Here is a 26,140-nt window from a genome sequence, read left to right on the forward strand (position 1 = left end):
AAAATTGCTATTTTCAATTTCTACAAATGAAGTCTGCCATTGTTAACGAAAGGATGTCCCAATTTTATCTAAGTGTCCAAGTTTATTAAATATAAGCAGGCTTTTTAGAGATGTCCCCTACTGTGTTCAGAAATACTTATTAAGCATGCTAATCCTAAATGAGCACATCCCTCTTTATGCTAGGGACAGAAGTTGTGCATAACATGGTTTAAGTCATCAGAAACTGGTTTAAACCTGTAACAGAACAGAAGTTTAGTGCATATAAACCAGTTTCAAAATGGCTGAAACTGGGTTAAGATAACCCTGGTTGAATGTAGTGTCAGACTTAACTTATTTGTGTCAAACTGGTTTGGGAAACTTCTGTCCTAGACCCCTTCCTTGTTCAAGTTAAATCAATCTCCCAGCATGCTTTCCAGCCCTGGGCTGGGCTGTGCTGTTTGCTCTAGAAAGCAGGGATGGTCTCACCCCTCTGTTCCCTAGGCTGGAGCAGTAAGGGCTGGTTGACAGAGGAGGAGAGGGGGAACAAGCCCAGCTGGGGTTGCAGCCCAGTCTATGGGGAGGGTGAACGCTCCCCCGCAAATCCCGGCTGGGGTCAGGGAGGGGGGGTTAAACACCCCTTCCCCTGCTCAAACTTACTGCTGGCTGCAACTGTAGACTACAAATCCTAGAGGCACCTGGAAACAGGAAGAAGAAGTTGTGAGCAACCCTGCAGAGTCCTGCTGTTGTAATTCTGGATTGCAAATCCCTGAGACCTCTGGGGCAGCAGGAAGAGGAAGTAAACACACAGCCAGACAGCCATGCTCTGGCGCCCACCAGCTTCTGGTCTGAGCCACTGCTGGCATGTGGCTGCGTTTCCAGAATCAAAGGTAAATGTCTGTTCATTTCTATTTCAATTTAATCTGTGCAGTTTAGAATAACCAGCAAAGACTGAATCAATTCAGCCTCCAGGCTTTCTGACTGTCTGTACCTAGTCTTTAGGTCGTGTGCGACTTGCCTGAAGGTCGGTTGCTTTAGTACTGCCTATCGTGCAGTAATATGTAGCTGGTAACTAGAAGGGAGTAGAGTTGAACCAAGCTCTTTTGCTAGGTACTAACCTTATTCGTTGGAATTAAATGATAGTGCAGATGTACCCAATCTGGAATAAAGATATTTGGCATCTATTTCCCTTCACTTTATCATGACCATTTTCTTGCTCACTTTCATTTTGAAGCTCATCAGTGCTTCTCCACCCATGTCTCTTGTTTGGTAGCTGGTGCCTTTTCCTTTATGTATGAAAAATGTTAAAGTTCTGTTTTGAGGAACTCCAGTCTTCCTCTTCCTCTCATTAGTCATTCATTCTTGCAGCAGTCCTTCCTAAATTGGCTGGCCTCATTAGGCTTATGGTGGAGAGGGGAAATCCTGCTCAAATGTAATTGCTCACTAATAACGTCTCGTCTATGACATTGTGTCTGTAGCTTCTCATCATGGGAATCGCTTGATTTTTGCTATGTGGGTATGGAGCCCATGAGAGTGGTTAGCTACACATATTTCAAGGAAGTCTACAGTTGTTATACTGATTAATCTTCACTACAGCAGCACCATAATGAAGGTATTAAAGTAACACCATCCCTGCCAATGTTGAAATCTCCCAGACCTTTGCATTCAAGAATGCTAAGTGTTTACTGCTCCCTTAAGCATCAGCAAGGTGATACTTAATAAGGGCAAAGTCATGTGTGTAACAGCTGCTTAATGCACAACCTGAGGTAGAAAGATTTTATTTCTGGCTATCTAAAAGGTGGAAAGCAAATCAGAGGGAGTAAAATGTCCTCTCAGGTACAGTGTATAGTGGTGAAAGAAAGGACTGGTTCTATCCTGGGCCAGTCCTAGGGAAACAAGCAACAGTGATAGAAAGAATAAGGCTATTGCATGAGTGCCGTGTTCCCAAATTCCAGTTCATCCAAGTGAATAGCTAGGCAAGAATTGCAGAGTGGAAGTCTTCTCCCAGAACCTCAGCTACAACCTCACAGGAGACAAATGAGGTATAAAAAGCTTTGCTTTACTTTCATGTATTCCTTAACTGGGGCTGGGCTCGTTTCTCAGTGTAAGTTAGTCTTCTAGCTGCCAACTGCTCCCTGGCAGCTATTTATGCAGACTGGGGGCTGCAGAGAGAGATAAAGGCCATTTTGGCACCTCCTTTTCCTTAGCTATGCTCTCTGAAGTAGCACACAAGCTGCTACCTGTACTTTGCTTTGGAAAGAATAGCTTGAGAGATGTGTGGCAATTCTGCCACGGTTAGCGAGGGTGAATTTGGGGCCAAATGCAAGCAAGAACTTGCCGTCTGGCAAAGAACTGCACAATCTGTCAGACAACAAACAAGTGCAGAAGGACACTGAGAATGTCAGCAGCATTGCAAAGCAGTGTCAGCAGAGCCCCGAGCAGCTGCTGGAAAGGTGACAGACCCCTGTGAACACTGCTTGGGTGTTAGCTGCCACTCCTGCTTTTTCTTTTTTTCCTTCCCTTACTTGCTTGCCCTCCCTGAAGCTTTTAAAAATGGATTTGTCAGTCTCCTCCCCACTTATCTCATCAAGCAGGAAGACTGTATGTAATCATGGCTGTTGAAAGGAAGTAAATGGAGAGATACAGTGCACTTGCATGTCACCAGCAAAGGGAGCAAACCGATTTCCTCTTTCAGGCCAAGTGCTGGCAGTTGTAGTATCTTAACTGCTTTCTGCAGCCTGCTTTGCAGTTCTGTGCATGCCTGTTCCCTATCCCATGGGGCTTCAGTTTTCTCATCCTGACTTACTCCCTGCAAACTCCCAGTCCAACCTGAAATGCAAGGAGTGGTCTCTCCAAAGGGTCAGTTTAAACCTGCAGTGGGGAACGCAGGTGACTGTTTTGTTGTGAGATGAATTGTCAGAGCCCAGGATTGGTTGTAATTATGAAATGCAGCTGGGGCTCTGACTTGTGCAGAGGGCTTTGTTTTCAAAATGCAGGCATCTCAGTAGCTCTGATATCTAGCTGCTGCTGCTCTGCCTGCTTGTTGCTAAATCCCAGTGTTCTTCCAATGAGCTGACCCAGAGACAAGTAGGGAAAGAAAAAGGAATGGAACAGCATCTAGCATATGACAAAATTCACCAGATGTGAATGCAAGCCATCAGCACTACTCAGCTGGCTATAGGCAACCCTTCCCAAAAGTCTCTAAGTTTGCTCTGGCTAGCCATAGGGAATAGGGCAGAAAACTACTCCCTATAGCAGGGGTGGGCAAAATGCAGCCCAGGGGTAAGCTCGGTAAGCAGCCCTCCGCCCAAAATAATTGCCCGTCCCTGCCCTACAGTATATGGAACCACTCTGCTGTGCTTTGATCCTCAAATGGTAAATCCCCACTAAAGCTGCATTAGTTCATCTGGAGCCATTTGTTGCCAGCAGCATCTTAAGCACTGAATGGGACAATGAGTAAGGAGTCACAATCCCACCCACCAGTTCCAAACTGAGTGCTGCAGATGCACTGTGAAGGGGTCAAGAGTGTGGCATTATTGAGAGGAGTCACTCCAGCAAAGACGGAGCATTCCACCTCTCCTCTGGGTTTGGTCAGAAAACTGCCAGGATCTGAAACAGTTCTGACAGCTCATCCTCAATGCACTAACAAAAACAGTGAAAACATATTCAAATTAACTCAACATCCCCACCACTTCCCTCAGGGGCATTTTGTCACGGGTATCTCAAACAATGAAACAGACCTGTGCACTGCAGTACCTTCCCAAAGCTATTCCAGCAGCCAGGCACAAAGCCATTGAGTAGACTAGAAAACACCATCGTTTCTGCCATCTTGCTTGATTGATATGTCAGTCTGCAGCTAGTGTCTTATACTACTAGCTCTATTACAGAACAGAACTCATCCTCTTACATCCAAAGCCCTAGTTAAAGGACACAGGGTGCTTTATATTCCAATAATGTAAGAAGAAGAAAAGCCTAAACAATGTGAAATATTTAAGCAGGCACAGTTAAATGTCCGGGGTCCTGAAAGGCTTATATTATGCAGCTGGCTGCATAATCTTAGTTGTAGGGTGGGAGCCTCACTTACATAGGACAAACTACTAGTGTCAAACTAGTCATCTAATGAAGGGCCTGCCATCTCCAAACAGCAAGTAGTAGGTACTGCTGCTTTTTTCCAGGTCTGCCCTGGAGCAGACTGGATTAATAGCCTTAGTAGAGCCAAGGAAGGAAAACCTACTTCAAGCCCAGTACAACATGTACAGTTTACTGTGTACCAGTTCTTAATACTCTCTCCCCCACAAAGAACCAACTACTAAAAGAGGGGAAATTAAGAACTGATGCGGCTTCCTAAGGACTCCAGTGCTGAGTTAAAATTGAAAATGGTCAAGGCTTTCGGGTTCAGATGATTACCCCCCAAATGCACACACAATTAGAAATGCCATGTTAATGGTTTTCAGCTGTTTTACATATTTAATCTATGATAGCTTTGCCCTGTCAGGGTAGGCTGTAATAACTCTGATGGCATAGTGCCACACAAGCAAGAGCCTGACAATTTACAGCATCTCAAGAGGCTGCTGCTTTGACAAGCTAGGCAGAGTCTGAGCTGAAGGAGACACTCCTTAGCAATTTCATGCTAGAGCATGAGACTGCATGGAGTAAAAAAAAAAAATGATGCAAACAAGGGAGTAAGTGCTGAGTTTTTCCCAAACTAGGAAAAATTGCTAGCACACATAATTGCTTCTCAGCTGCAGAAGCCGGCAGAGCTCAATCGGAATAATCTCCCAGGGATAACATAGCTAATTAAAACGCAAGCACTTGCACACTGGTAGTCGTTCCTTTCTGTACTGTTATGTCAGTGCTAATTAGAGGTGGGGAAATTCCTCCTGGAAGTTTTTTGTTTGTGTTAGGTTGGAATATACTAATTGGGGGTGGGCACAACTGCAAAGCTGCATTGAAACTGGATTACTTGTACAGCTTCTCCAAACAGTTCAGTGCTACCAGGCATCAAATATTTCAGAAGTAAGTAGTGCTGGCCCCATTTCTCACATGGGACAACATAGAAGTTGAAGAACAAGTTGAGATCACACCCAGGTTTTCTAACTGCAGCACTGGCTTCCAGCTAGGTTACTTTGGAGTGACAAAGGGCTGGATCTTCCAGAGATACTGGAACCTCCACAACTGCACGTGAAATCATGGGAGGCTGTAGCTGCTCATCTTCTGTAGGGCTCTTTGAATAGGTACCTACAATTAGCCTGGACTGTTCATCTCGGGAGCACTGTGGTTCAGTGCATTTAGGGTATGACTCAACCCAGCAGTACCTGGGCTTTGGCTTTGATGGTGCCTTGCAGTTTGAGCTGGGGAAGGTCATTTGGAACTAATTCTATGTGAGGAAAAAGTGCAGACTTGGACGTCTAGGGTTACTCGCAATGGAAGTAAGTGTCTGTGATACGTTTCATTTCCTTGGGCCTGTTTCCCTACCTCTGTATTGTGGATGCTGTGTGCACTAGCTGCCTCGCACATGGATGCCAATAACTAAGTTGAGCATTAGGCTCTTGAGTGTGGTGGAAGTTCAGCTGCTCTGCCAGTTAGTGCAATATTTAGAATGAAGCAGACAGATCTGTAGCTGCTGGAAATTGAGTCTCTTTTGCTCCCTAAAGCTGTGATAATTTACAGCAGCTGAAGACCTAGCACTATACCTGGAAGCCAGGCTGGCTCAAATGGACTGTTGCATAGGGCATTTCAGTGCGCGCGACAGGTTACAAATCTGGCAGCCAGTTTCACCAACTCAGCAGGAGGGATGTCTCCTCACATCTGATGGAGCTTACAAAAGATGGGACAGATCCAGAAACAGTTATTGCCCACTTGCAGGGATCCTGCTCACCTCTTGATTGTGCAGCAGGGTAAGCCAGACATTGCTGGGGGTGGGGGAAGGAATAGCAGAAAGCCACTCCATGGGCCTTGCTAGAAACTCAGGATGCCCTGCAGTAGGCTGCTAGAATGGGAGTGGATGTGTAAAAGCACAAGATGACTAGAACTGTTCAGTGCTTACTTTTTTCCTGAGGGAACGCTGCAGTCCTCAAAGAGCTGGAAGAAGCCAGGCTGACTGAGCCAATCAACCCAGCTCATTTTGCATCAGGGCCTTAGCAACAAGAGATCATCCTGGAAACAGTGTGGGTATTTGGTCCAGACAGACAGGGAAGAAACAAGAGAAAATGGAAGGGGAATTATCACTTGCCCCCTGCTTAATGGAACTGAACATGCTACGTGAGAGAACCATGAAATGTTTCCCCTTCCCCAGCTCCTTAATTCTCTTTTCCTCTTCTGAGAGGCACGAAAGAACTGACAAGGTAGAATTAGAGCAATGACAATATATTTATAGGGCTGAGACTGAGTATTTTGTTCCCTTGGAAGCCAGGAGATGCTGCTTCCTGTGCTAATTTCTCTCTCAAGCAGGGAGACACAACACTATTAGTCAATGAGTATTTGGGAAAAGATGCTTGCAAAGGCTGCCCAAGTCCATCATCAATAAGCTCCCTACCACATAGAGAGCTGTTAAATCGGAATCAACAGGACTTTGACAAAGCTTAGTGGGGCCCACCATAAAACTATTTGCACAGCTGTTCTCCACTGAGCAGAAAATACTAGCTTTGTACCATCATTTATGATGATACAAAGGCACTGAGTTTATTCCTCAGAGAACTCATATTCCTGATAGCAACCACGGAGGTTTTGCAAGGTTTAAAATCGATAAGTATAAGTAGCCCCAGGGTATTTTTCACCAGAATAGGACACTAATACGGGACATGCAAAGCAGCAAGAATGAGTCTGTGACACAGTGGACACGTCTACATAAGAGGCTCTACAGTACAGAAAAGCTAATTACTACAAAGTAAGTGTCTGTATCTACACATGCAAATACTTATTGTGCAGTGATTGGCTCTAATCATGAGTAAATTTGTTACCTGCAAGTTGCAAATTTACTCAAGATTACTTACTGTGCAGTAGCGCACATGTAGACACCTGACCAGGAACAAATGTGCTCCTGGGTAGTAGGGAGGGAGGGGGGAGATTGCTCCCTGCCCCAAGGACGTGCCTGCTGCCGGGGCAGGCCCTGGCAGTGAAGCCTGGGCAGGGACAATGTTCCCCTACCCTAGCAGCAGAGCGCTCCCAGCCCCCACTCCATGGTCAGGGGGCCTGGGCTGGGAGATTCTTACCTCCCAGCCCAAGCAGGGCTCGCACTGGCAAAGAAGGATCTCTCAGCCTGGATCCTGCAACTTCCGGGCTCAGGCTGACCCATGACCATGGAGCTGGCACTGGGAGACGAGGATCTCCCAGCCTGGACCCTGCAGCCAAAGCGCTTGGGCTGGGAGATGAGGATCTCTCAGCACCAGCCCCGCAACTGTGGAGCTGGCACTGGGAGAGAAGGATCTCCCACCCTGGGTCCCACAACCATGGGGCTTGGGCTGAGAGGTACGGATCTCCCAACCTGAGCCCCCTGACCATGGAGCAGGGGCTGGGAGCTCCCTGCTGCTGGGGCAGGGGGACATTTTTCCCCAATCAGGCTCCAGTGGCAGCTCACCACAGCAGCAGGCAGATCCCAGGAGCAGCAAGCAGTGTCCCAGCCCCTGCCAGGAGACAGCTGTCTCCTGGCCCCTGGGGCCTAAAGCTTTCCCTAGCTGCTGCAGGGACCGGTTGCAGGACTGCAAGGAGCAGGAGCAGCAAATCTGCTCCCATGTTCTTGCAGGTGTAGAGTGCCTGGGAGAGTTTACTCTCAAGTAGTTTACTCAAGAGTACACTGCTCCTGGATCATTTGCACATGTCAACATGCCCAGTGTGTTGTTCCTTGCAGCAATTTTACAAAATGTATTTGCAAGATTATAGGGTGGGATTATAGAGTAGACCAAGTCAATGTCATGAGACTAGTGGGCACTATACCAATTATAGAGACATTTGAGGGATCTTGAACAGGTGCTAAAGAAGAAAAAAGCTCCAGTAGAAGGAGCTGGATGAACAGGACAGGTAGGCAGGCTAATATTCTCATTTGGAGACCAGCTGAAGCAATCTGGGTAGATAGTATACTAATAGTGCAAGGTGCAAAGGAGGCAAATGCAGTAAAACCTCAAACACTGCTTGCTGCAAATAAATGGAACTGAAGATAGCTAAGAAAGTAAAAAGAAAGTTTTCAGTTGCTTGTGCAGAAATGCTAGATGCTGGCTAACCAAAGAAAATGAAAATTAACATTGATTAGAAATTTGATATAAAAAGGTATTACTGAAATGCAGCGGGATGATTTGCATGATTTTATTATCAGTCATGGTTCAGGAAGGTTCAGGTGGTGGACATTTTTGGACAACTGATTTCCTGTGTATGCAGGGGACTAGACTTTATAGCCCAGGAAGCCCCATCTAGGTCTATATTCCTAAAAATTGTGTTCTGGGAAAGACTTATACAGGATGAGATCGACCCTTTGCAGAGAAGCTTGAGATCTCACTGGTTTGGTCAGCTGGTATTCTGGACTGAAGTAGCTGGACTCAGACTTGGGAAAAAGCTGCTGGTTGCTGTTTGAGTGCTGTCGGGATTAAAAGCTTAATTGGAGACACCTTCAGAGGTGTGGGATGCAATTAAGGTGCTGAGTGTATTAATGTTTATTTATCTGTTGCCTGTTTCCTCCCTTTGGCCCATTGGTTTATGACCCTAATCCCTACAATTTCCTATATAAACATGGGAACTCTGTCATAGGATGACAGCCCCAAGGGGCTGGAGACCCTGGTGCCGGGGACAGAGGGGCAGCGAGGAAGAAATAGAAGCTTGGGGACATGGCCCAGAGAGAGCCATGACACAAGACTGCTTACCTTGCCCAGGCATGGTGGCAGAAAACATGGAACAGTGGGCAACGCCACCTGCATGCTTTATCAGGTCACTCTGTGCGGTTGGAGCGGCGCTGGAGGTTGACATCATCCGCTGGCGCTGAGAAGGGTCTTCAAAAGCTGGTGTGGAAAAAAGAGACAGAGAGCAGCAGCGACAGGACAACTGTATGCTCCCAGCCGTCGTGTCTGGCCATACTATGTTCTGGAGACTCCAGGGACGTCCCAGGGAGAAGCATAGCCTCTCCGAGAGACAACCTCTTGGAGCAAGAAAGCGAGGGGGGGCTGAGGATCTGACAGCCCAGCACCTGACGGGCACGTGTGAGTGGGAGGAAGGACATTCCCTCCCTGCTTTATATGTTTAAATTTTGTTAATTTCTCTTAGGGCCTTAAGCCAGTGCCATGTATTGTAGCTGCCTTGACCAGAGCCAAGAAGCCAGGAGCTCTCAGGGACTCTGAGGCAGAGACACATAGTAAGGTCAGCTTGGAAGGCCTGTCCAGACAACAGGGCAGTATCAGAGAGTGAGACCACTCCTCCAGATTGCTCAAGTCTCCTAGGCAGGGTGTGAGCACAAAATAATCTCGGCCAGTCCCTAGTGGACCAACAGCTGCCACACAGGTCAGTCAACTTGCCTGACATAAGTGGCTGGCTCAAACAGGGTGAGACGGTGAGATGGTACACCGGACCACAGAGGAGTCCAGACTATCTACCACACAATGTGAGACCAACAGGTTGGTGCTTGGAAGAGATGTAGGGGATGTGAAGCCTCCAAAAAGCCCATGCGGAGCACCCCACAATAAGTCCAGGTCATACAGGAGCCTCCCACATCTTTTAAGAACAAGACGTGGTGGGCAAGCAACGGGGGTTTCCTGTAGGAAACAGCATGTGGTGGATGCTAACGTCGGAGGTAGATAAAACCTGAGTGTGGATCACCCAGCCCTGAGCTGCTTGGCAGCAGTTGCTCAGGCTAAGATGGGCACAAACTTGTGCTGCTTCTTGTGCCAGTTTCTGGGGCTGCAGAGTGTCAGCCACAGGTGGATTCATCAAGCACCTGACTGGACCTCTTGTACGGGCACCATAGTCCAGAGAATCAGTGGTTGCCTTCAATATGTGCTTAATACCAAGGTGGGGGGGAATCGTGTTTACTTTGTGGGAAAAAAGGCAAAACGCCAAGGCCAATTATTTTTGTGGGCTGGAACTTTTAAACTGAAAAAGAGAAGGTGAAATGTGGTTAACTCTTTAATAATGTGGTTTTTGTGGATGCTATTTCAGAGATAAGCCATGATTTCTAACACCAGGAAGTAGATTAGGCCTCTTGACAAGAACATGGGGCTGCCCTTCCACTCCAGTCCCCACTTGTGTGCACTGTGTGAAACACTACTGCTAGCTCCTTTGCTCAGGCAATGAGTTGAAAGCAAGGTAGTTACAGGGTTCTCAGGAGATGCTCAGCAAATCACTTGAGCCAAACTTTTCACAGGTGATCACTAACTCCGTGTTCCTTATTTTCTGGATTCTTGATTTGATACCATGCCATCTGATTTGCAGGAGTTCTGAGCTCTCTCAGCTACAACTGAAAGCAATTTAAGTTATGCTGGAATAAATAAAGTGCTGTATAATGCTTAGTTCTCCGAAAAATCAGGTCTTGGGTGCCTCAGTTTGGGAATTCAAAATGCATGGATGCATTTGACTTTAATTTCTTTATTCTTCATTTCCCCAGCTGTAAGATAGAGGTAATGGGTCCCACCAGAACACAGGATGAGAAGGAAGCAGGTTGCAGACAACCACTTAAGAGACATTTGGTCTGAAGTGATCCTGGGGAACAGCTACTGCAGTTTCTCCTGCATGCCACAGCCACAAAGAATTAATTAACATACCACAACAGAGTCTTTAGTGCACAGCCCCCCAGAAACTCAAAAAAATTCAGTGTCCTATAGGAATAGAGATGGAGAGGAGGACATGCCAATGTGGCAAAATATTGGTGGGAGGCTCATCTTGTGTACCAAGGACTTGCTTTTTGCTGTTTTCTGTGAACGCCTGTCCTAATTTGGCTAATATTGTGATTTGCAGATAAAGCAGTATCTGAGAATATGAAATGTGTGACTAGATGCACAGTCCAAAAGTCAATCGTGGAAAACTGGAAAATGGTAGAATTCCAGCTGCCTGTGCAATCTTTATGCAGCCCCCTTGTATGTATGCAGGTGAATGGGCTCTTTCATTGCATGCTCATCTGCTGTTGTTCTGTATTACCCCTTCATCGTTCAGTGAAGCAGGTATTCGGTGTTTGGTTTTCTTCATGTTTTATGCATTTTGTACACATGGAAGATCTCTCTGGCAGCTCCTACAGCCAGCCTGGTTCCAAATGTACTGGCACCTGCCTTTTCTTTGGATTAAACCAGCAAAGCCGAGAGGGGGACACTGGTGCGTGGGCAGCTCAGTACCTCCACATGCACTGCTCAGGCTTTTGCATCCTGGAGAGGTCACTCCAGCTTTGCTTTTTCTTTCAAGCAATAATTATGTTCAGCGAGCTGATGTCTCACTCAGCATAATTCTATTGGCTCCTGAGACAGACAGATGCTTACTAAGACTAGAGCTCATGGGAATTGTAGATAATTTTCTAGCCCCAAAGAAAATGGCCCCACTGGGAAGGAACTCTAGTCTGGACTTAATTATGCGGGAGAAACTGTACTGGAAGCTGGTGGTTGTTTCTGAACCAGTAACAATGACCCAATTTAATTCAGACCAAACAGATAATGCCAGGCAGTAATAGTATGTGTGTGCGCATGTATGCATGGTGCTTTAGAGAGCTAAATTTCCCAAAGCTGAAGGAAGTGATGAATTTGAATAGGAAGAAAAAAAAATCAGAATAAATGGGAATGAAGTTGGGAGTTTAAAAGTTATAAGGCCAAAGCCCTATTAAGGCCAAAGGTCAATTCCACAATCAAGAAGTCTAACAGCCTTGTATGAGAGCTCTTTCTGGGCCACTAGTAAAGGCAACAAGAAATTAAAAAAAAAAAAAGTATTACTTAATAAATGAGAAATATAAAAAGCAAACTAGATAGCAGTCAACATAAATTAGAAGCTGTAAAGCACAAGAAAAAAAATTGGCAAGAGCAGCTGAAATCAACCCTGCCAGACACTGATTTTTCTTTAAGGGCAATACGTTTATTTAGAATAATAAATACAACCCTAGCCATTCTCTAGGTCAATGAAGATCATAAAATTAATAATGCAGGAAAGGCAGAAGTATCCAATAAATATCTTGGTGTTGTATTTGAAACAAGTAGGGCAAAAAAATATTTTCCAGTCCGTTAGTAACCAACGTTAAACATCTGCAAGGGGCAAACATTTTTGACTCTGCAAACTTGCCCCTGAGAGGGCTGCTGAAGAGCAGCCAGAGACCTTTTACCTGCCCAGACCATTTTCAATGGATCTTGAAAGACTAAGAACATTCTAGAATAGTAGAAGAATCTGAATATTGGGCTAATACTCCGAGGCAAGTAGTATGACCCAGATATTATTAGAGGCCTGCTAGCCTAACATCAATCCCAGCCAAAATATTGAATTTTCTCACATTTAGTGTGCCCCAAATAAAACATGGACCGTGTCTGCAACCAACTGTCTGGCTGCTAACTGGAATATGCAAGTTCCCTGAAGAATAAACTTAGTGCCTTTGTATCATGGTGAATGAAGTTACAGGCTAGTACGTAGAAATAGATTTTTCCAGGCATGGAGAACTGAGACAGTGCCCAGGAAGTTTGCCATGAGGCAGCAGGAACTTCCTGTTTGGGGGCAGATTTACTCTGTGTCATGCAGGGTTAGGCCCTGGCCTCTTGCAAGGTCACTAGCAAGACTGTTAGTTCGTTTTTGAAAGTAGTTGTGTACAGGAGTTCCTGTAAAGAAAGTGTTTCCACATCACAAGCCTCGAGATGCTAGCAGCACAAGCTACAGTGCTCAGCCAATAGTTACAGTTGTGAGAGGGTCAACATAGGACTCTGACCCTTCAGCTTGGTAAGCCAGACAGAGCAGCCATGGCATGCATAGCGTCTTCAGGCGGGTGAATCAGGGAGACTGCCCTGGGCCCCACGGAGTGGGGCGGAGCAGTGGCTCTGTGTCCAGCCACACACTACACCCCTCTCCTTCCCCCGATGCCACTGCTGCTGCTGGTGGCAGCAGCTTCTTCAGGTCCAGAGCACGTGGGATCGGAGCAGGGTCAGGGCCCTGCATGGACTGATTTGCCCCGGGCCCCGCACCCTGCTCAAGTCAGCTCTGGCTATAGATACAACACATTACCATGGGTATAACTTACACTTGTATCTGGACTAGACAGATGAGCAATAATAACCATTTGCAGTAGAAACTATTACAATGCTTTATTGTTAGGTGATGGGAGACTTGGTATATAGCTAGTTTCTGTTGAACAAATGGCTACTGAGGGAAGTGACTACAGCTCCAGATACACTAGCATTTCTGCCTTTGAGGGACAGCTTTCCCTCAGAACAGAGCGACTTTTCCCAGTGTAGAGCTGGACATTGCGGGTGCGTCCACACGTGCAGGCACGTGTGCTTGCAGCAGCTCAACTAGGACAAGCACAAATTTGAACCGGGGATTTTTGTCTCAGCACACGTGCCCAGACATGCACTTTGGTGGGGCAAGTTGTGCCACTTGGGGCAAAATAACCCTGCCCAACTCCTCCTGGATCTGCAGCCAAGGGGAGCTACAGCCTGGGGCCAGCACACGTGCTGGACCCAGCAGTATACAAGCCTGCCCTGCGCTGGCCCCAGCAGTATAAAAAAGCTGCCCTGGGGAGCAGCTCAGGGCTGCTTGCTCTCAAAAGCATCTGGGGCCCAGCCAATTGGTATCTGGGAACACTAGCCCCTTGTGCCAGGTAGACTGCTACAGCAGCCCTAACAGAGAGTTCCCTGCACCCTCTACCTACTGCAGCAGTCTAGCTATGACCTGCTGCCACCTGCAAGAGCAATTAAAACAAAAAACCATTATGTGTATGTGCGAGAGAGAGAGAGAGATCAGTTGGGCAATGTTTTATTGATATATTTACAATTCTAAAGTGATTTTGAAGCCTACTAGTGCCTCTAGCGTCATAAAAAAATACATTCTAAATATCTAAATGTGTTGATGTTTCTTTTGGTTTTCTTATCATAGAACAACTAGAGCTCCCCCTGACCCCTTTGCTAACTAGGATGTGGGGACAGCTGCCCCTGCAGCCACAGTTCCTGCCAGCAGGTCTCACGCTGTCTGGCAGTTGAACACTATGAGTGTGTGAGATGGGCGGGGGGGATGTGGGTGGATGTCTGGGTAGGTGCGGGGGGATTGTGGATGTGGAGGAACTGTGTGGGGAGAGGCTGCTCAGGAGGGCTCGGCCCTGGCTGCCTGGCACCTGGTGCTGCTTGTGGCAAATTGTGTGGGCACAGCCTGGCATGGCACTGCAGCGTGTACCTTCGGGCAGCTCTGGCTGTCCCAGGGCCCTGTGCCGCTCACAGGGACCTGTCGCGCCAGACTGGGTCCTGTGTGCATGGGCCCCACCCAGGCCAGTTCTGTGCACACAGGACTTGGCCCGGCATAACAGGCGGTCCCTGCAAGAGGTGCAGGGCCCTGGATGACAGCCTGAGCAGCCTGGAGCTGTCCATAGGTACATGGTGCCGTGCCAAGCCAGGCCCGCACAATTTGCCACAAGCAGCGCTGGGTGCCAGGCAGCCGGGGTTGAGTCGTGCTGCCCCACACCACAGGGGGCTTTGCCAGGAGAACCCCGAGCTGGGCTGCTGCTCCGGGAGGGGAGGGGGCTGTGTGGGTGGTAGGTGAGGGATCCAACCCTCCTAAGCACCCCTCCCTGCACCCATAGCTCCCCCGCTCTAGTCCCCCCCCGCAGTCCCCAGTCCCTCACTTACTATGTACAGAGCCGGGGTCCATGCAGGCTGCACTGCTCCAGGCTGCCACACACATGGAGGCAGCGTGCTTCAGCACTGGGGCAAGAGGCAGCCATAGAAATGCTCTGGCCACCTACCAGAGCATCTCTTTGGAGGACCCAAGCCTCCAGTTGCCTCAGGGCACAGTCCTGGATTGTGCCCTGCCCTGCTTTTTTTTCTGTTTTAAAATTTTTTTTTGATACCTGGATATCCACTGTGTACCCATTGCATATTTGGATCAGTATAAAGACAGATTACATCAATGTAAACTGACCATCTGCTTGCATCCTAAAAACACACATGTAATACTTAGCATTGCATAATATTGATTAAAAATTACCACTATCCCATATCAATAACGTATTTGTTAAATGGATTAGTAACTGACAGGTCTCAAAAGTTAATGGGATCCATTGTTATATATTGGACTTCTAAGCAGGATTACATAGGAATTTATACTAGGCCTGAGGCCTGGTATGTTCATGAATAATCTGGAAACCAATATAAAGTCACTATTGACAAAAATACGGATAATGCATTGGTAGAACGATATCCAGCAACGTAGATGGAGTAGCCACAGAACATTCAAGACCAGCTCAATGCAAAATGATAAAATCTAGCAAGCCATGCCTACAGGGTTGGGGACTGTATTCTGATTAAAGATAATTTAGGAGTCACACAGGGAAGGCAACTCAACATGAGGTCTTCCCGCAATGCCATGGCCAAAATGGCTAATGAAATCCTTGGATGCATGAACAGCAGAGCAGTGAATAGAAACAGGGATGTAATTTGGCTCCTTCATACAGTACTGGTTAGACATATCCTGAAACATCACATACAGGGCTGGGGTCCACCTCGTGTTAGATCTGGAAAACTAGAAAGGATGCAGGAAAGAGCTACAAAATTTATGAGGGCTAGAATTAAGCCTAACTGTAACAGGCTTAAAAAGAGGCTCAATCAGTCTAGTTAATCAAAGACTGAAAGGCAAATTGATTCTAACACCAATAAATTCACAGGGGGCAGACAGCAGGTACAAAAAAAAAAAAAAAAAAAAAAAAAAAATCTTCTAAACTCAGATAAAGACAAAAACCAAGAATCATCAGGAGTCTGAAGCTGACCAATGACACTGTCAAATTTAAATCTTAAAGAAAGCACTAATGTTTACAAAGGAAGGTGATTAACCGTTCGGACAAGCTATAAAGGATAGGTGTGCATGCTCCATCTCCTGCAGAGTTCATATCTTATGGGGAGGTGTCTTTAGTCTGGACAATACTTTAGCCAAAATTTAAGTGATTAGGCTTAAAGCAAGGGTAATATGGTGAAATGCAATGGTTGGGGTTATCTGGAGATCAAACTAGATTATCAAAGAGTGCCTTCTGGTTGGAACTCTGTGAATGAATTTATGATAAAAGAATGGTTTAAATGGAATCAGCTGAGTTTTCCTCAGCTGTGTTACTGAATAAAGCTGAACAAGAGCTAACACAAGGGTTGGCAGTATTTTGGGCAGAGCGCCCAAAACACCCACAGTCTCAACTTGTAAAATGTTGGCAATCCAGGGGTGGGTATTGGGGAGCTGCACAGGGCTCGATCCTTGTTGTGGCAGCGCAGCCGTACCCACTTCCCCACCATCTGCCCTGAGGTGCATTTGCCAAGCAAAATGCCTTCACATACCACACACTTGGCACACATGCCGGGGGTTGGCTACCCCTGAACTAACATATCCAATTCATTCCTTCCACTTATACCTTTGTAGCCTGGATTAGGAAGACTGGCTAATCTCACATTCCAGGTTTCATGTGTAAGCACAATTCTAACATTCAGCTCATGAAATGCTCCAGGGGCATATTAAATCCAGAAACTCAGTGTTTTAATGAGTTAAGATTCATTAAATTATTTCTGCTATTAAGGTTTGTAAACCCCGTCTGCGAGCCCTATGTTACCTTCCTATCACTTCTTTGCCTGTTGCCAGTTGAAAAAGAGATATAATTAGTTACATTGCAGAGTTCTGTGATGTTAATATTTATAATTTATGTGCATAATAATATAATATTTATACTTAATAGTTAGAAAAAACCTTTAAAAAAAAGCAATATTTATGCTGTTGTTCAGACAGTTAAATGAGGAAAACAGACTCTGTACAAGCTCTTATTTGGAATCTAGATCAATAACATGATCTATAATCAAAGATTAAAAATATTTTGGAATTCTGTTGTACCCACAGGGTGGCATTTATTCAAGGCAATGTGACCAATGGACTGTAGTCCTGTTAAAAAATTAGGGACCTCACTTGCTTTCCAATTCTTCACTGGGACTTTTCATCTTTAGTAAAACAAAGTTATATAAATGACTGTGTATGTGGAACACCAAGCTTACCACAAGTTGAGGTGACTATGTGATTGCACCAAATGCTACTAGAAATGTCAGGTAATCACTTGGTCTTGTGCTTTCTTGTTCTTCAAAGTAAAAAAAAAAAAAAAAAAAATTTCCTTTCCAGCAGCACATGTCATGCATAATTGCAGAAGCAGTTAGGACATCAAGCCATGGAAGCAGAGCTGCAAATGTAAGCTGTGTTCCAGACTTGTGCTACCAGCCACCCCCAGGCAATTAAATGGGTACTTGGTCATATGAGCTGGGGAAATCAACAATAGTTGAATATTAGGCCAGCCACATCTCTCCCTTGTGCGCCACTGGCTATAGGAACTGGCATGCTTTAACCACCTAAGCCCAGTAGGTTGTTAGGCTCAGGCAGGTCTTTGACTTTCACCCAAGCACTTAAAATATTTGCTATTTTGCAGGCCTTCAGATTTTTAAAGCTGGGAAAATGTGCAGAGGAAATTTCCTTCCTAAGTAGGTTTTGGACAAGGCAGGAAGTTGTTAAAGCTGTACACTCACCACTTTCAACACCAGACAGGCATGTGTAAACAATGGAGGACAGTAAAGTTAGCAGTGGATTAATCAGCCCAGATCAAAAGACAACTTAAAGTGTCATGAACAGGATTGTGATGCTCCCATGTTAATTTAAAAAAAAAATGTCTGGAGCCCCCCCTCTCCCCAGGGGTAGCTAAATGAAGTCCAACATTCTAAGCTAAGCCCTAAGCCAGGTTCAAGTCTTGCATACAAAACCACCTGAAGACTCCCATGGAGTAGGCAGAAGACCTGCGAGACAAATACCTAAACAAGTCAGTTCCAACCATTCCTCAAGCCCTGGCTAGCAAAGAGCTCTTTTGGGGACATGACAGCACAGCTCTTCTCAACTACACCAGGAGCAACCACTCGCTTTAGAATTCCCCTTCATCTAGCAGAATCCGTGCACAGCAGAAGACCAGGTCTTCTACAAACAGTGAAGCCCCATTCTAGCAGTGCAAAGCATAGCTAGGGCCTCTGCACGTGGAAATCCTTGAGACTGTTTTCTGTTGTTTAGTTAAACAATATTTTAATGCTGAAGAATTTAATCTGCACAGGCCTCTAAATGGATTAGGGTCATTTCTCTTTTGATAATACATTTTTGTCTCTGTGGACTTCACACACACTTGCTGAGGGCTGGAGGTCGCTTCGAACACAAGCTGTGTACACACCAGGTAGCCATGGAATCAAAACTCACCCATGAAAACAGAGCCAAACATGGCAGCAGGAATGTTTAAAATAACTGTGGAAAGACTGAATTCCACTTAAGAGAGTGAAAAAGCTAAGACGTATCTGAAGAGCCTGTCCCCTTTGGGCTTACCACAGTAAGAACTAGGGGTGGAGACATGAATATCAAGTTTCCAGCCTACCAGAGAATGAAAATGGAAAATTTCAGGGAAAAACTGAGAGTGGGAACTGAAATGAGCACATAGATACCACTCTGTTAGTGAAATGATTCATATTTTCAAATTACAGCACAATAAACCCAATGCAAACAGGTTTGGCTTTACTCCTGCAAGCTACTGAGGAGACAAAATGCTTCACTGCAAGTTACAAAAAAAATCACCCTGCCCCATATATTGCACAGTAGTTGAATAATATATGCACATAAATACTTTCACTCCTTTCTAGTATAGCTTAATGCTTACAATCACATATCACTGGGCACGTCTACACAAGATGCTGACTGTGCAGTAGTTGAATAATACTGCACGGTATCACATCATAGCACAGTGCTAATACACTACTGCACAGTATTATTAGGTTACTGCACAGTAGTGTCACTTAAAAGATGTTCATTGGCGATACCATGCAGTAACTCCAGTTACTACACATTTATGTAGTACTTGTTAATATAAGTACTAAATAAACGTGCAGTAATGACTGTGCAGTAGTGTCTCATGTAGACACACCCACTGATGTCTACATCTCATTGCCAGCATCAGAAAGCTACTGTGATAACTTTCTGGATCTATAGCTGGGGAATATCACTAACCTCATGGTAAGACACTGAAATGTTTAGGTGATCTGCATATAGCTTCCAATGGGTTTCCTGAAAGCATCGGAGTAAAAGTAGAGGAACACAGGTATGAAGGTATAAAATGAAAAGTCTCACAAATTCTGTAATGTCTCTTGCAAACTTGCTCTCATTATTTGTATATTTTGTTTAGATGCGTTCTCTTAAAAAAAATTGCCTCTGAAAAGATCACCTCCCAGAGGCAAGAAAAAATCCATTAGTCAGTCAAACAAACATCAAGCCTTTATTACAGTGAAGAAAAGTAATGCCACAGAGGATGACCGCTCCTCAAACACACTCTCTCTTCTGGATTTTGCTAGCTCTATAAGACACCCATTAGATTTTGTACTTTGGTTACAGCTGTGCGAGCATTGCGTCCAACTGCTTGCTAGGCCTATGTTGCTGAGTGAATGAGCCAAGCTGACCCACTTCCCTGTTTGGCAATAATAATGCACAGGAAAAAAACCCACACTTAGGACAAAGTTACTACTACAAGGAGGGGAGGAAATCATGGCTTGGTTTACACCCACAATTGTAACTATTTCACAAAAGGTGATATGAACATGATTCACATGTATTTTAAATTTGGATAAAGTGATTTTAGAAACTAAGCAGTTACTGAATCCTTTTATTGGTAGTTGCAAGCACACTGTCACAAAGCTTGAAAGCCATTTTTTTAACATGTCAGGCCTAGTTCTATTATCTGTTATTGTTTGGATTTTGAACAAAGTTGATGGAGTAGGAGCCAGTTGAGGAATCCTGTTTGATCTGGAAATTTTCTGTCGATAAGCCAAAGGGACGGAGAACCAAGTTCCCAAGATCTTTTAGTTTGCCTGCAATGCAAAAATCAACAAAAAAGAAACACATGCGAGATTAGAGTTGGAGTGGGATGAACAATTCATGCTGAATTATCCATGGCTATATTTTTGGGTAGATACTGTTCAACCCATACAATCCTTGGATTTTCCAGGAAATTCTCCAATTATGGTGATGCAATCGCCAATCCACTTAAAACTAAAACAGACACCAAGCCAATTTGTATATGGTTCCCCAAACTTCCTGGTGGTAATCCTCAAATAGATACTGGAGACTTGGGGGTCACTGTAAATGGCTCTTTTGGCCCCTAACCAGGCCCCAGAGACACCAAATCCTCAAGACAGTAGATTACTTAATACAGCAAAGCAGTGAACACTCTTACATTTCTATCCAGATTTCTCTCTGATAACTGCACTTGGAGTTGTTCCATTTCTAATGATTCTGAAGTCCCAATTCCCACCCAGCTAACAAATGAAGCATCTTCAGTTTAGAAGTTGGCTATATAAACAGTCATTTGACTATAAAAACTAACCCCAGAGTGCCCTTAAGTCAGTAATATACCCTTCTCAAGGAAGATTTTGACAGTTCTCTCATTAGCTGTAGAACAGCATAGTTCCCTTGACTGGATTATGTTACATAGTGTCACTGTAGTTAAATTACCCCTCTGGTCAATTAAGGAGCAGTGTTAAAAAACTTTGAAAAAGTTCAATCCAGACTTCTCATAACAGGAAGTTGCCAAAGATCACAGGCCTGTACAGCAATGGAAAAGGTAGAGAAGCCACTGAGAAGTAATTAGGACCCTCATATTTCCCAAAGAAGCATGCGTGCTACAGATGTCCTCTCTCATTTACTATTTGTGAACTTTAATAAAAACATAAAATATTGCTGAAGGAATATAGCCATGTATAAAAATAAACTAACTTAATCCCTACATACTAATGCATTTCCACATGCAAATTTAGTGGTTACATTTAAATGCATGTACTTTATAAGCCATTTGGCTACAGAAGCTTGAATATGAATACATTAGTTACTGAATACCTTTGCAAACAGTGCTCTCCCTAGCTAGCTCACTATAAAGATCCCCAAAGCTATCAGCTATTGTAATAAATAATATGCTTTTATCAAGAAGTTAATGAAAACTACGGCTTCGATCCTTCCTGGACATTCTTTTTACAGAAAATAGGTAAGATACAAAAAGAAAACAGGCACAGAATGGAACAAAAAATTCAATACTGGCCTAAAACCTAGCTGAGCCACTGAGGTAACTTTCACAATTACAGAATCAAGTATCTGTATTAGGCCAGGGAATGGGTGCATAAAGCTGACTGACTCTGAAAGAGCAGTCTCTGTTGAATAAGAAATACGGACTCTGCACTACTTAGCACACAAGTTTTATATAAAAATCAGTCAGTACTGAATCTGAAGCAGCAGACAAATCACTACGACACATTTTACTATCACAGCAACTTGAACAAACTATGGAAATTCTTTTTTTTGAGCAGGGCTGGGGGACAATTCTCAGGGGTGCAACAAAAGAATTGGAAAAAGGACAGGCACTGTCAGTCATTCATAATCATACATTTAAAGAAACAATATTACTAATTCCACTACTTCTTGCAAAGAAGTATATGTATTCAGAGACTTTTCATTCCATCCAGGAAGAGCACACACCAACTGCTGAAGCTTCCTTAGCCTGACGAAGGGTTTTTTGAACCCGAAAGCTTGCTTAATAACTATTCTCCAACCATTTGAGTTGGTCTAATAAAAGATATCAAATTCGCCCAAGGAACCTCGTCTGCCTACGTATTCAGAGGGCACATGATATGCTACACTGCTATAGCAATGAGCTATGGCGACATAGCATCGGTATGTACTAATCAGGAGGCTGCCACTACTGTGTAGCAGGGTCGAAAATGATCTGTGCGCCACTGGGACTGAACACTACTGGTGGGCATTGGACAGTCAGTACTGCTAAATCAAGTACTAAATGACTGTGCAGTACCAACTGTGCAGTCAGGGGCATGTGTAGACGCACCCAGACTGTACTTCCTACAGATCATACCAGCCAGGAGAGTAATGTTCTGTTTCATGCTTTGTATCAGTACCACTTACATGGTTCACCATTTTTGAAGAATCTAGTTCAGTATTATGCATGGAAGGTTATGAAGTCTGAATGTATTAAAAATATAAATGACATAAATACTTTGGATTCTGACATTTAATTATAATGGGCACTAGTCGTATTTGATTTCTTTTCTTTTTACAAGGCTATACTCTAACATATTCCAATATAGAGTTTGTGTGTCTACTCCTCACTTTCCCCAAGCACTTCATCTTGACCTCTGAAAAAGCTTCCTTGGCAGGAATGAGGAATTTTTATTTCTTATGGGCTCTCCGCTTGTTTCTGTTACCTTGCTTGGGGTGGTTACTCATCTAGCTAATTCCAGGCTCCTTCCACACAAGTCTTTCTTTGCTTGGAATATGAATTCCAGAGTCTTTAGGTCTTTCATATTAAAAGAAGTATTATTTGAGTCCTGAGCTTTCTGGTCTAGTTGATATGGGTCTCAACATGCAATCACTATTCTGGAGATACCACTTACACAGAAAACATGTCAGTATCATCAAGCTTGCCATTTATTTTATCAAAACAGGCCTAGCTTATCACAGTAGATGCTCGTCAAGGCAATCTTTTCTTTTAATTTGATTTTACCTTCAGATTAAATGAGACAAAAGGTCAAATGTTTTGGCCAAGGTCACTCAGCAAATGCCTCAGCTTGGATTAACTTCCCAGTACTGGGGCCTTTTCTTTAAGAACACTGTATTTAGGAAAAATTTACCTTTTCTGCCAAGTTTATAATTTACATTGCATCTGAAAGCCTTCTGATCATGAAACTTGGAAGTTCTTCATAGTGTCTGTGTCATTATGGTGAATAGCTGTTACTGAACTTGAAGACAAACAATTGGTCATTGCTTAGTTTCAATCTTTTGCGTAAGCTGTGTCTTTGTCTACCAGCGGAAGAGACTTGGCATAGTTTGGACCTCTGGCACATTCTTGAAGCCAGTTGTAAACTGTTTACTAGTCATCCAAGCAGTGAAGCATGCTCAGGAGCATGCAGATAAGTTTGTCTGCTTCAGGAAACAGTGAAGGGTCTCTTCTAATCAGAGTTAGGATGCTGGCCCTTTTCCGGTTGTATTAGAGCTGGTAGACACAAAATATCTCCTTTGGTATTTCTACTTGCAGCTAGGCCATTTGTTTTGGATACCAGAAGCTTTGTATGAAGCATCTGATATTTCATCCCTCCATCTCTCCTGAGCTTTGCTCAATTATTCAAGCAGTAGTTGGATCACAGTCCACCTTCTCAGCCAGTCAGTCATTCTGACCCATCCAAGGTTTACCTCTATTGCTGCAGTCATATTTATTAATTTAGATCTGTACTGAAGTGAAAGAAAGCCTTCCCTTTTCAGGAGCTCTGACCTAATACCCAGTCCCTGCAGCTTGCAGCAGATAAAACCAACAATGTAGCAGAGCACTGTTACCTCTTCTCCCCTTACACGCTCCCCCCCATCCCTAGATTAGGATTTGTATGTGAATCACAAAATGCAGCTCTCAAAGAAAGACTGTGCTTAAAGGGTAGGGGGAAAAAAAAAGAGCTTGCAGAACTGTGACTCGGCAACAGAGTTCCCAGCCCTCAGCAGTCAAATGCTCATTTTATCCTGATGCAATGTCGGGTTCTCTCCTTTCAGAGAAGTTGCAGCGTTTGCTCACCAACAAGGCCATTTTGATGTACATCAGTCTTGACATTTTCAGAAGCATCACTTGCACATTATCTGACTTTACCTGGAGTTTCACCAGGAGTTTATTCAACTCAAGAATTCAAGGCTATTTATAGCTTTCCCATTAACTGCTCATATACTGTTGAGATAAACAGTTAAGGCTCAGAAATGCATGTGTAACCTTGCAAACACACACATCACTAGATTTTCTTGCATACAACACTCACCTTTCCCCCCCAAAATCAGCCCTACGAAACTGGGATGTATGTCGGGAGAGCTGTTTTCTTAACTGAAAAAGAAGCACTCCTAGAGACTATGCATGCTATGCAGCTGCCAAAATGGCCGAGTCATGTGTTAACCCTCTCACAGCCATAGCTGTTGTCTGAGCACTGTAGCTTGTGCCTAAGTGGTAAGTGACCTGCTACTAGTATCTTGATAAGGCTGGCAAGGTAGAAACAACACATTATTTACAGGAGCTTATATAAAAGAATTGCTTACAGCAAAGAGCTAAGTTTTGCTACTGTCCTTACAAGAGTCTGAGGCCTAACCTTAGTGTGACACAGATTAAGTCCTCCTGGAAACAGAATATCCCAAAGTGTGGCAACCCAGGAGACAGAGCCACACCAGGAAGATCCTGCTGCCTGCTAGCTCACCCACCATCTCTTGGGATGCCACACTTCCTGGGCACTGTTCCCAGAAGGACTTACTCCAAAGTCGGCTATAACTCTGGGGAAAAACGAAACAAAACAAAACAGCCCTACCCCCCCCCCTTTCATTCTGCTTCCAAAAACATGCATGTTTTATTGGGGAGGGGGTGTAGATGTTAGAAGACAGGGTATTTAACTTGTTGTTATACATATATGCTATCTAACTGAAATTTAATGATCACCAATGGACTAAAGACCATTATACTTTGCAACCTTTTAAATGTGATTTTAAAATTCATTGTCCTAGAGTCTTCTCACAATTTCAAAACGTAAAGCCACCAATATTACTTGTTTTGTTTCGGACTCTAAAGAGAAACATTTCTTCTATTGTATGTAGCCAGGATATTGTTTGTGGATAGAAAAAAAAATTAAAGGGATTAGTTTACATATTGAATTTTAGTCCTGGACAAGCAACAGAAATGAACCAGTTAAAAAGAGCCAGACAAATTTGCTTCCCTTTCCCATATCATGTTAGAAATGATCTAAAAATGAGCTCAGAAAACGACGCAGTTTTAGGGCATTTTACTCCTGGGGGTGGGGGTGGGGGGCGTTTTAATAAGAACGGCTCTTGGAGCTCATTTGATGAGCTTTGGTTCAAGCGTCCCCACTGCCATTTCGAAGTGCAGGGACACTGATACACGAGGTGCAGAGGCTGGCTAGAGTACGGTAATTACCACGCTCCAGCAGACTCAACTGAGTCTGCTTCAACGCACTGTAATTACAGCACATCGGAGCAGTCTCCCAGCACATCTACAGGCACCCCTGGTTAGCTGACTATTTCACATGACCTCACATTCTCCCCACCCACACTATCAGGGCTTAACAGGTTAGTCAGACCTTTAAACAGCCTGTTTTTTTAGCAGAAGAGATAAATTTTCACCACAGAAATATGTGTGGTGCTGATAGACTTGCTTAGTGAAACTCCACAGATATGTGAATTAGCTTCCATTGCATCCAGAACTAGTCTAACAACATTGGTGAAGTAGGTTGAAAGCTATGGGTTAAGAAGAATCAAAAGAACAACATAAAAGAAAAAATATAGGATAGCTAGATATAGTCATGTCCTGACAGTTTTAGTTAGGCAGAGGGTGTTTGTGTCAAGAAAGTAAAAAGATGATTTATGCAAATATATAGTGTGCAAAGTTAAGTTTTCAATGGGTTTATCAAACCGAAAAAATTAAAAATTAGTTTCTGCTGAGAATGTTTAACAGGCAAATGACAGCACTCATCTGCAGAGGGTGGCTGGAAGCATGGAATTAATGTGATATGAATACAAGCCTCTATAGCAGTGGTTTTCAAACCATTTGTGGAACCCTGGGGTTCTTCAATAGGTCACCAAAGTTTTCACAAAGAGATTGGGGGTAATGGCAGAGCGGACCAGGAGGTAGTGTGCCACCATTTCTGGGCCACGCTGCCTGCCTCTGTGTCAGCTCATATGGGCTGCACAATCAGGGGTAGGGTTCTGTGCCACAAGTGATATGAAAGTGTTTTGTGACTTTAGGAAGTTTGAAACGCATCTCTTTAAAGTAACTCCACAGAAGTTTCACATAGAGAGGAATGGCTCCAAAGAAATCTTTGTTCTTCCATTTTTCACTTTATCAGCTTTTTATTACCACACGCACCAAATGCTTGCATGCAAGAATCCTCAGTATTGGCTTGCT

The 26,140-nt window shown here is 44.2% G+C and overlaps 1 protein-coding gene across 14 annotated transcripts in view; it reads right to left on the reverse strand.

Moving 5' to 3' along the window:
* Nucleotides 1-26,140, reverse strand: part of TTC1 (tetratricopeptide repeat domain 1) — a 109,799-nt gene that overhangs the window by 35,950 nt on the left and 47,709 nt on the right. For 12 of the 14 annotated variants that reach the window (XM_059733489.1, XM_059733488.1, XM_059733487.1 and 9 more), the window contains exon 8: nt 8,826-8,960. In XM_059733489.1, the coding sequence (XP_059589472.1) occupies nt 8,826-8,960 (135 nt within the window). Of the gene's footprint in view, nt 1-6,112; nt 6,133-8,825; nt 8,961-19,400; nt 20,013-26,140 lie in introns of those variants that run through there. The other 2 variants (XM_059733496.1, XM_019478609.2) reach the window with 2 other exon arrangements.

The sequence above is a fragment of the Alligator mississippiensis genome, chromosome 9 (assembly GCF_030867095.1).
Source record: "Alligator mississippiensis isolate rAllMis1 chromosome 9, rAllMis1, whole genome shotgun sequence".
NCBI classification, from domain to species: domain Eukaryota; kingdom Metazoa; phylum Chordata; order Crocodylia; family Alligatoridae; genus Alligator; species Alligator mississippiensis.